The 10,873-nt window shown below is 34.8% G+C and overlaps 1 protein-coding gene across 1 annotated transcript; it reads right to left on the reverse strand.

The window, feature by feature from the left end:
• Positions 1–5,839: 5,839 nt before the first annotated feature.
• Positions 5,840–7,678, reverse strand: LOC149021660 (1-aminocyclopropane-1-carboxylate synthase 7-like). Its single transcript, XM_089149886.1, has 4 exons — positions 7,434–7,678; positions 7,220–7,339; positions 6,932–7,092; positions 5,840–6,826 (listed from the first exon to the last, which is right to left on the reverse strand). The coding sequence occupies exons 1-4, from the start codon at positions 7,614–7,616 to the stop codon at positions 5,968–5,970; spliced, it is 1,323 nt and encodes a 440-aa protein (XP_089006012.1). The 5' UTR covers positions 7,617–7,678; the 3' UTR covers positions 5,840–5,967.
• Between the last annotated feature and the right edge of the window lie 3,195 nt (positions 7,679–10,873).

Below are 10,873 nucleotides of genomic sequence, written 5' to 3' on the forward strand. Positions count from 1 at the left end.
GCATATATAATATTTCCATTTTCTATGTACAAATAGCTCTTTGTACTCTGGGAAAAAAAAAAAAACCTCGTGTACTACCTGAAAAAGAAGAAGAAGATTGTCATTTCTGAAAAACAAACTTTTAGAACCTTTCAACCACCCATTGGATAATATACTCCACAACCAACCAAATCAAATTTAAAATCTACTTAACAACAATTAAATCCCCTAAAAATCTGCTGAGTTATTTGTTTATCTCATTAATTCCTTGTCAGATGATTAACAACTACCTATTCCTTAATTAGACCTAGACTTAAAGTAATCAAACTATTAAAATCTAACCTATCCTCAGACCGCAGGTGGTCTTTTGCCCAGGTTGCATCCCATATTCCAACACCATGATTTTCATAGCTTTTAACGCTAAAGCTTTTCTTTCTTTCTTTCTTTTCCCCCATAATCAAGGCACATTGAAGTCCATGTGGAGTCTTTCTTCTTCAGTGAAAGAAAATTTTATGTAGGGTTAGCACTAGCCTTTTGCAATTTCAAGTTCAACCTGATATATTCTAATTTAAGCTCATTCTTGATATAACTCTAATTCAGAGCTAATGATTATTGTCCTTGACTCTAAACCTTACATGGCCAATTCAAGCTTATTTTAGTCTTGATTGACCATGTCTTTAGCCCTTGATTGACCCTGTCTTTGGCCCTGATTGGCCTGTCCTTGGCCCTAGCCCTGACCATGTCCCTAGCTCTAGCTTTGATTGGCCCTATGCTTGACCCCGTCCCTAGCCATGGCCTTGATTGGTACTGTCCCTAGCTCTGATTGTCCTGATCCCTAGCCCTAGCCCTGATTGGTACTATACTTGGCACTGTCTTTGGCTTTGTCCCTAGCCATGGCCTTGATTGACCTTGTTGTTCCATTGGCCTAAAATGAAGGTGTTGTCATTGTTGGCAACTTAAGTGGGCTTTGATATTGTACAGCAACACACAAAAAGGTTCCGAGAGAAAGAATCCAATTCAAATAAAGAAAGCTCAAGAATCCCGTTTTAGAGGGTCTCTGTCCAGTTTTGATCAACCTCTTCATCGGATGGTCATCCAATGTCCGATTGAGCCTATTTTTGGAGGAGAGCTTCACGACTTCTTGATCTTCAAATCCAACGGTGGGATTGTTCATTGGAGATCTCTAAGTTAGTCCGATTTGTACGTCAAAACACTCCTTGTTTAGGTCAGATAGGAACTCTGAGTTTGATTCAAACTCTGAGTTAAATTAATCTATAAAAGAAGAGCAAACTCCAGCAGAAGACGTAGGACGTTTTGAGGAGCTTGGGAAGAGCGTGGAGGTCGAACCAGAAGACATTGGTTGGCTTTGGAGATCTGAAGCTTGGGAATAAGTTTTTCTTCATCTTCTTGAACTCCTCTCGTGCACTTGCGTTGTACTTTTTCATAACAATGCGTTTTTGAACAATAAGAAGTTGATGTTGAAAGAAGTCTTTTGTTTTGCTGAACAAGAAAGAAAGTGAAAGAGAAGGAAGAAGAAGCAGCAGAAGAAAAGAAGGGAACATGGTTGTATGGTTTTTTTAAAGAGAGAAAACTGAAAAAGATTGAAAAAAAAAAAAAAAAAAAGAGTTGGAGAAAAAGATAAACAAATATTGTTACCATGCATCTTACACAAGTTGAGGTAACCCGTATTCACAAGTTATTGTTTATTATTTTCTAGGTTATGTTTAATGATGAAGAACCTAGATCATGAATGTAATTTGGGGAACTTGAATTATTGGTTTACATTGTGACCTAGCAAGTTGGAGCTTGTCTAGGGGGTTGGGGTTGGTGCCATTGTCTAAATTGCATTTTAGACTATAGCAGGGATTAGTGTTCTTGGACTGTTGTAGCAGTCAAAATATCTAGGAGTGTATTGAGTAATATACGAAACCCTAGATAGGGTATTACTTTGTGGATGTAGGCAATTTGGCTGAACCACGTAAACTCTGGTGCATTGCGTTTTTTGTTTATTTTTCTTTGTTGCACATATTGGAGTGTCTTGATTGCAGAGTGGTGGTACACTGTCTGGTAGACCCAGCCACATAGTGGTGTGTGGTGGACGTGTCCTTGTGCAGTTGATAGCTATGAGAATGTTCTAATTAATCTTGTTTCGAGATTAAAGAAGCTTCACATTGAAGTGAATTTTTGAAGACACTGATTCACCCCCCTCTCAGTGTCAATCTGGGAATAACAGACCTTATACCTGGCCCTTGCCCTATCTTTGTCTTTATTTCTAATTCATTGAGATCAAGCTTCAAGGACAAAATTAGGGCCATGATTAAGACTAGAATCAGGGCCAAAATTAGGGATGGGTTTGGATAGGCCCGACGAACTAAAGAGTAATTCTAGGCCTACCTTTGGCCCTAATCTGCCCTCAAGGTCAAAATCTTGAGCTCAAACCCTATTCGGGTTCAGGGCGAACTTAAGACAGATGAAGCCGTCAGAGCCAAACTTGCACAGTTGCACCCCTAATTTTGTGACAACTCACATCAATGCTATGAAGAAGATTTTCATTATTATATGAAATTTTCTTCAAGTGTTGCTTCCTTCGACGGAAGTTCTTTGTTTATATGAAAATTCACATCAATGTTCTTTGTTCTTACACGAAACATTTATTCTTTTTAAGAAAAGACACTTTAGTTGTTATAGTGAGAACTCCATATCTCTTACTTCATTCCAAACTCATGAATTAGACCAGTCATTCATTTTCTTCCTTGATAATGCACCTTGTCTCCAGTATGGACAAGACATTTTTAGATTTTTTAATTTTTTTTGGTAAAGACATTTGTAGATTGAAGCATTGTGTTTGGTAAAATAGGTCCACTTGCTAATGTGACTACAAACACTTGAAAACGTAAAACACAAGATACCAATCCTTGACAAATTCTCCTTGTTTTCGCATTTGATTCCTAGTTGGTCCACGTTGATTATTTGCACATCACACCTTCTGTTGAAGGATAAAGTTCAGTTACCTTATCTTAATTTGATGTTACTCCACTTATGCAGAAAGCAAAATACAAGAGCTCTTATCCTCAATATTACTTGCCACCTCAGATTAGGGGTGTAAATGGATAATCGAAATTCGGTTCTGAATTCATCTCTACATTCGTTTATATGTATCAGAATCCGTCCGATTACTGATAAGATGTAGATATGGATTACCCATTTCTTACCGATCCGTTCTATTCAATTATCCGATTAAGTTACTTATTTTTCTTATTTTTATAAAATTTTACTTGATATATATCACTATTTTTCTAGGTTTTCTATTAAAATAACTACCAAAGTTGCTAAATTCTTAGATTTCAAAAATAAAATCCCAAACAAAATGGTAAAGATGTTACCAAGTAGTCAAAAACTTATATTCAATTTGTATTCATGCCCATTTGGAATAATTTACTTAAGAAAATAATTATCCGATTATCATCCGAATCAGACTAAATCAGTCTAAAAACCAACAGAATATTATCTGAAGCTGTCTGAATATAATAGGATGTGGATACAGTATTACCACTATCCGATCTGTTTACACTTCTACTTAAGACATATAAATTACTACCCAACAAACAACACTAAATTTCGAGAATATCACTAGTAGACCCTCTAATAGTATGTGGGCCAACCTGTTGAGACACATTCTTGAAAGTCAAACTTGAGAGTCCTAATTAAGTCAAGTTTGTCCAATCACAACTCTCTGCGTGTAGTTTATAAGGAGTAGCTAGTAAAGTTGACTTTTTGACTCCTCTTCGTTTAAGAGAATATGAGATAAAATATGCTTTTCATCACAAATGCCCCCACAAAACTCTATTAAAGACCATGTAAGTATTAGTTTAAAGATCAAAAGAGATTTCTTTTTGGTAAAAAGATCACAAGAGATTAGAAGTGATCAAGAGTAATTTAAAAAATTCAAAAGTGCTTAGGTTGTGGAAAAGATTAATTAGATAACCATAACTCCTTTTAATACACAACTGTTCCTATTTGATCTTGAATATTCCTTTTCCAATCACAAGAGAGAAAGATCTTCTTTTGAAAAATCAAGAACTTGTATTGGTTTGCACCTGATATTCTGATCTGGTGCAACATTTGGTGATTCTAGTTGCATGTGATATGATTATGGAGAGTAGACCTAAATTCTTAATTTGTTGGTCCCAGTAGATCATAATTATGATTTAATTTTAACATGATTTCATTAATTAATCTACTTAGGTACTATTAGAACATAATACAACTGCTGGTGACCTTTCAATTTGTGAGTTCAACTAGTTAGCAATATATAGATAGAGCATTTGATGATATATTTTTTTCACCCCAGATAATCAAAAATCAATTAGGCAATTAAAAAAGCTTTAAAAATTCAAATCAAATAAAAATCGATTTACTACAACTGATTTATTGAAGAAATATTTATTCTATTCACACTATAAATATACTCCCTAGACTCAGCCGGCCGGCCACAACTTAAATTGAAACAATGGGCGGATTACTAGCTATTTGGCATGTTTGATGACATATACATTGGTTTAAAGTGATCCCATGATACAATACAATGCGATACGATCTAATCTATGTGTATTCATATTAGATATGACTAATATGATTCATATCAATGTGTCTCTTTTTTCTTCTTTAAGGACACATATTTGATTGCACCGAAATGTATTGAATAATATTAAACAATATTCGATACAAAACAATACATCTCTTAAAATCACCTGACCAACACAATACTTGATCTTAATAATTTAAACCCACATAAATATGTCAGTATTATTGATCTTGCTAGTTAGTCTTATTAATCTTTGTTGGGTCAAAAGCTACCATCAATCTAGTCATGAATGTGCCTTTTTTTTTTTTAATTATTCCATGTTTGTTTGTCAAAACTAGAAGTGGTGTTGTGTATATTGATTGGATTTTCAGTGTTGTTGCTTTCAAAATTCACAAACCTGAATGAACTTTAGGCATTATTTAAGGATTATTGGACTAGGAAATCACATCTGGTGAAATTTTAATGAAGCATGTTGTGTTTCATTCCACGAATGTATAACTAAATAATTATTATATCTTTTTGGTAACAATTTTTAAGTTAATATCTCTACATAATCAATGAAGCAAATTGGTTTCATTCTATGAATGTATAACTAATATTTCTTATATATTCCTACTAATAATTTTTAACTTAATTTCCTTACATTATCAATTGCAACTCAAACCATCAATGCATGCATATGTGCCAAGTTCATTCATTTCTCCTGTATCAGAAATAATTATACTTTACACTCTGACCATGATGAAAAATTCCACTTACATGGTGACAACCGTTTCAATTTATGGTGATTAGATTTAGAAATACAAGAGAAATTCCTATATTCAATTATTTAATATCTTATTAGTTAATTGTTTAATTCTGTTAGTGTTTTGCTGCTGGTTTCAAGCCTGAGTAAAGGACGAGGCTTGGTGAGTCAGGTTGGCAACTGGCACTAGAAAAAATCTAGTCAAATCCTTTTTCATGGATTCGACCTTATATGATAATAGTAATTGTTGTTAAATTAGGTCCACAAGAACTAGAATGGTTCCAGAAGTCAACTTACTCGCCTAATGAATTTGTAGACCAGCTGGCTTAGTTGAAAAAGTTTAACAATGTTTGCCTGATCAGCAAGACCTCCCCATAATGTCAAGGCATTATATATTTTTTTAAGGTGTTTTTTTTGAAACTATTACCCACAGAAATTTGAACTTTAGTTAATCTACTAGTGCAGACAAAGGAGTAGAAGACATTATAATACCAGAAACTACAGTATGAGCCAAGAGGAGGAAGAAGAAAAGTTATATTTCAGTTTATAATAAGATTTACAGTGATTCAATCATATGGGTTTAACTTGATTTTTTTTTTTCACACTAAAAAAAAATGTATGAAAAGGAGGTCAAAATTTTAATAAGAGAGATGGGTTTTCATCGTTCTGTCTTTCTTGTTTCCATGAAATGATGTATTCTCTTCAATGCGACTTCTAGTGTTTGCTCGCTCATGTTGGCAAAACACACTCTAAACCAGCCTGGTTCAGAACAATGGCATGAAGAACCTGGTGATATGTTCAGCTTCACATCATGCACTATTGAATTCCACAGAGCCAATTCACCTTCTCTTGTGGGTTTATCCAAAAATGGACTCAAATTCATCCAGCAAAACAATCCTCCATTCCCTTTCAAGCACTCAATTCCAGCTTTCTTCAGGCCTTCAATGATAATTTCATATCTCTTCTTCAGCCTCTCTCTGTTTGTCTTTATGTAATTCTTAGTGAATTTAGTATCTGAGAGCATAGAGGCCAAGAGATTTTGTGTTTGAGAAGAAACCAAGCTGAAGCTGGACATTCTTCTTGCAGTAGTAACCACTTGATCATTATATGAATATATGGTTCCCACTCTGAAACCAGGAAGGCCGAGATCTTTTGATAAACTGTAAACAATATGAACTCTCTCTGCGTTTCTGTAGTTCTGAGCCTCAAGGACTTCTGCAATGCTAGTGAATTCGTAGGAGGAGAAGACCGAGCCGGAGTAGATTTCATCAGATACAAGGTGAATGTTTTTTCTTGTGACAAATTCAAGAATCTCTTCAAGGACTGATCTTTGGATGATGGCACCTAATGGGTTTGATGGGTTTGTTATCAGAAGCCCTCTGACCTTAATATTCATAGCTTGAGCTTTGTTGTATGCTTCTTCTAAAGCTTTGGGAGTAACCTGAAAATTGTTGGAGCTGTCACAGTGAACTGGTACTATCTTGACACCGGTTCTCCATCTAAGATCTCTGTCGAATCTGCGACAAAAATATTTTTTAATCACATTAGTTCGAGGTTTTAAGTGAAGCAACAGCAATCAGATGTTCTCTTATTAATGGGTTGTCATGATTCTAAATTCTTACCCTGGATAGTATGGAGTTGGAACAAGCAAAGCATCACCAGGGTCTGCTAAGATGAAGGTTAAGAGTTCATTAGCTGCAGTTGCTCCAGCAGTGAGAACTATTCTATCAGGATCAAATTTTGCTCTTCCTCCTCTTATCTGCTCCATGAAACTTGCCATTGCCTGAATATGAATGAAAAAAAGAAAGGAATGGAACTTAACAGTCAGAATATTATTTCATGAATCTAGTATAAACCCTGATACTGAATTTTATTTCTCTGGGAAATTCATGATGAGAATGAGGTAATACCTTTCGGAAAGCGTTAAGCCCATGGTAATCTTGAAACAAAGCATTCTCTCTAAAACTGGAGATCCCATTAGAAGCTTCTGAATGTTTCTCCAAGTAGTCTTCTAATAAATCAAATGAAACCTGTTCAAGGAACAAATTAGAATATTATTACTTGCAAGCTCAAAGAAAGAGAATAAGAGATATTCATAGGGGCAACTGCTTTATTGAAGCTTACTTGATTTTCTGCAAGTCCCATCTGTATCACTCCTGAAGGATTATTCACTTCATCGTAAGGATTTTCGTCATATGCTTTCCATCCTTCAAAGTATGGAGAGTCTTCTCCATGAGTCTTAGAAACTGCAACCCTTGAAAGCCCAACAGAAGGTTGATCAATGTCAATCTCTATCTCAATAGCCATAACTAGCTTTCCTGGAGCTATATGCTTTGTCCAAGGAAACTTGTTATTATAACTTAAGAGCTGAAGACTGTTTCTGAATGAAGTTCCCATTCAAGAAGAGCCATATATATAGGTAGTTTCTTATACGTGTAGATAGTAAGTTTCTTCCCAAGAAAAAGCAAATTATTGATTCTGTAGTAGAAGCAAGATCAAATCTCACAGCTTAGCAAATTATTCAGTTTTTATCTTTTTGGACAGCTGGACTGTTTTTGTTATTATTTTAAAAGGTTTTCTTTGCAGTTCAATCTCTTTGAGATCTAAATCAAACATGGTGGTTGAAGAGATGAGTGATATATATAATTCATTTTTTATGGGAAATTTACTTTTACTGTTTTGTTTTTTTTTATTTTTTATGTTGGTAGTTGGATTTCCTATCAAATCCTTACTCCCAACCTATGACTTATCAAATCCTTCATTAACCAATAATAAATTCCTTACAACCCAAATCAAAGCCATAGATCACTTGCATGCTTGAAGAATATATATAGATATATTAGAAGATATCTTGTATTAGTTAAGTTATAATGGAATCATCAACACACCAATTAGCTGACAGATCCTAACATCATTTGATTTTCCAGTAAAGAGAAGACAAAACAGAAGCTCTTGAAGGATCTTTCTTCCCCATAATTGTAGGAAGTCCAAGCCTGCAACTTCCCTTGAAATCCCAAATATTATTGGGCTCACAGGATAATTAGCAGTTTGGCTTAGTCAAACAACTAAATGAGAAAATAATTAGATCACTCAGATCCAGTGAATTAATGGGAACATGGGTTTTATTATGTGCATGAGTTTTAATAAAATAGGAAGTTGTACTATGCAATCCTCCAGGTATCCTTCTATGCTTTCTTGGCTTTGTGGGTATTTTGTAATTGGGGTTTGCTTCCTTTTTATAACTCTTTCTGTAGTTACAATTTCTTCCAAAACCTTTAAATATATTTGCTGTGGAGGATTATCGACACTATTTATAGTATCTAAGATTCATGTTTGGATCTGGTTGATGGCTATAAAGATCTCATTTTCCTTTAAAATGTGTAAGAATTAGAAAATGATTGGTTTCATGATCTTCTACGTAGGGCTCAAGATCATGAAGCTTAACTCCATGTGCTAACTCAATAACATGAGATTTGCCATTAAAGGGTCGCATTCGAACATGGAAAATTTGGATTCTGGATGATTGTCCGGCGGCTTCGACCTATGATATATTGACAAGTACTATCAAACAATGGTCTTCACCAGACATGAAAGATTTTCTTGTTTAGAATAATAATGGGATGTTGTTGGAGACAATTAGTGTCATATCCTACTTCTCTGCATTCTTTTGAGTGATCCACAAGAACCCAGATTATCATTGGCTAATCAGAAACTTAGAATTAACTTGCACATGATCCTTTACAAACAGCACAGTAAAAACAGTATTCTATGATGTTTACTCGTCAGAAATATAAAATGAGAAGATCTTGGATTAGTTGGAGTTGGAGTTGTAAAGTTTCAATTCTTTATTAAGAAATTCAGTTCTTAATTCTCTATCTCTATCTCTCTCTCTCAGACACACACACAGAACTATGAAAAACCATGCCTTACTTCAGATCATCCAATAGAATTTCAGAATTGTCAGTGTTGATTGGTGTTCTAGTTGTAAAGCTCCATTCTTTATTAAGAGATTAGAGAAGAACTTGTGTCGTCAGTTGTCAAACCAAACATATATAAAACCACGAGGTCCATGACCCACTTCAAGTCATCCAGTAGAACTTCAAATTTGTCAGTGATGCTTGAAGTTTTAACTGTAAACTACCATTCTTTATTAAGAAAATTAAGCTAGTTTAATGTTTTATTCACTGTGAGAGAGAGAGAGAGAGAGAGAGAGATGGGTGGTTCAAAATATTGTCAGTTTTGATTGGTGTTCTAGTTGTGAGCTTTGATTATTTATTCTGAAATTCGTGGGAATCACCACACCCAGCTTGTCAAACATAAAAATCAAGAAAAACTCTTCTTCTGAAAACTGCTTGGTGTCTGTTAGTGTGTGTGTTTCTGTGTGTTAGGTAACCAGAAAATTAATGTCGTGCGTGGGTGTTAGATAATGCTAATCTACTCTAATGACTACAGAACAAATCCAGTTGTAAACCATGCTTGTTCGAACATGTTCCTTGGTCAAATGCCATAGTCACACCTAATCCAGGAGTCAAGGTGAAAGAGATAACACAGCTCAGTCTCCAATCCTGCATGGTTTCGCTTATTCCTTCTGGGTAGAATTTAAATGGCCAAGAGGCCTTGCACGGATGAAACTCTAGATTATATTGTGATTGGAATTCTTGTGCCTAACTTTGAAAATAGACTAGAATCTACGTATTTTGCGATGTAAATGACTCGATTTGGGAGATCTGTGATGAAAGCAAAGGGCTATTCAGCCTGAGGGTACAATACGACATAACCTAATGGATTGATCTATTTACCGATTAAAGTCTATATTTATAACTTGTGTTCGCTTAAGAGGTCATTGAGAGATTTAGAATTTTTGCTTTCGGGTTTTGGATGAGATCTAGTTCTTATAATGTTGTTCTAGCAATTGATTGAGAGATCTCTATTATGTTCTTCTATATAGTGGAAAGTATTTTTTCTTAACCAGTGAAAGTCGCACTGCATTATTGTGTTAACCATGTAAATTTCTGTCGCTCTTTTTGTTTTATTTTTCATTTCTGTTCTTGATTTGTTGATGTTGATTCTAACAACATGGAAGCTAGATTACAAGGAAATGAAAATGAAAATCTAGTTTGATTTTCAGTCTACCCAAACCACTTGTGTTTTTCGTATTTGAGATTCCTTTTTGTGAAGTGTGAAACTAAAAACCCTAATTTAAATCCATTTGTGAAGTGTGAAACTAAAAACCCTAATTTAAATCCATTCATATTGACTTCTAAGATTGACCAGTCATAGATTATGGGTGTTGGAGATCGATCTTCTCATCTACTACGCGTCTTCCCTTATGTAGAAACTTTCTAAAGTATGCAACAACCATAAAGTGCTTGCTAGGTCAGAGTTCAAAAGTTGTTATTTTGTCAACTTATAAACCCTAATTGTGGTCCAAATGTCTCCACAGCTTCTAAATATATAAATTCACTTCCTTCCTCTTAAACTAATTCTTGTTTATTCTCTCAACTTGTATTTTCATACAAAGGTTTTTCTAGCTTGTACGGCGAGTTCATACGGATAAGCCAAGA

This window comes from Hakea prostrata, chromosome 3 (genome assembly GCF_041222555.1).
Source record: "Hakea prostrata isolate BN-2017 chromosome 3, UWA_Hpros_2, whole genome shotgun sequence".
Classification (NCBI taxonomy): Eukaryota; Viridiplantae; Streptophyta; class Magnoliopsida; order Proteales; family Proteaceae; genus Hakea; species Hakea prostrata.

Excerpts from the sequence above, each read along its gene's own strand:
- LOC149021660 (XM_089149886.1), bottom strand. The coding sequence starts at position 7,616 with ATGGCTATTGAGATAGAGATTGACATTGATCAACCTTCTGTTGGGCTT. Across the intron at positions 7,093-7,219 it reads GGCTTAACGCTTTCCGAAAG|GCAATGGCAAGTTTCATGGA; the intron begins GTATTACCTCAT and ends ATTCATATTCAG. Across the intron at positions 6,827-6,931 it reads CCAACTCCATACTATCCAGG|ATTCGACAGAGATCTTAGAT; the intron begins GTAAGAATTTAG and ends TTTTTGTCGCAG.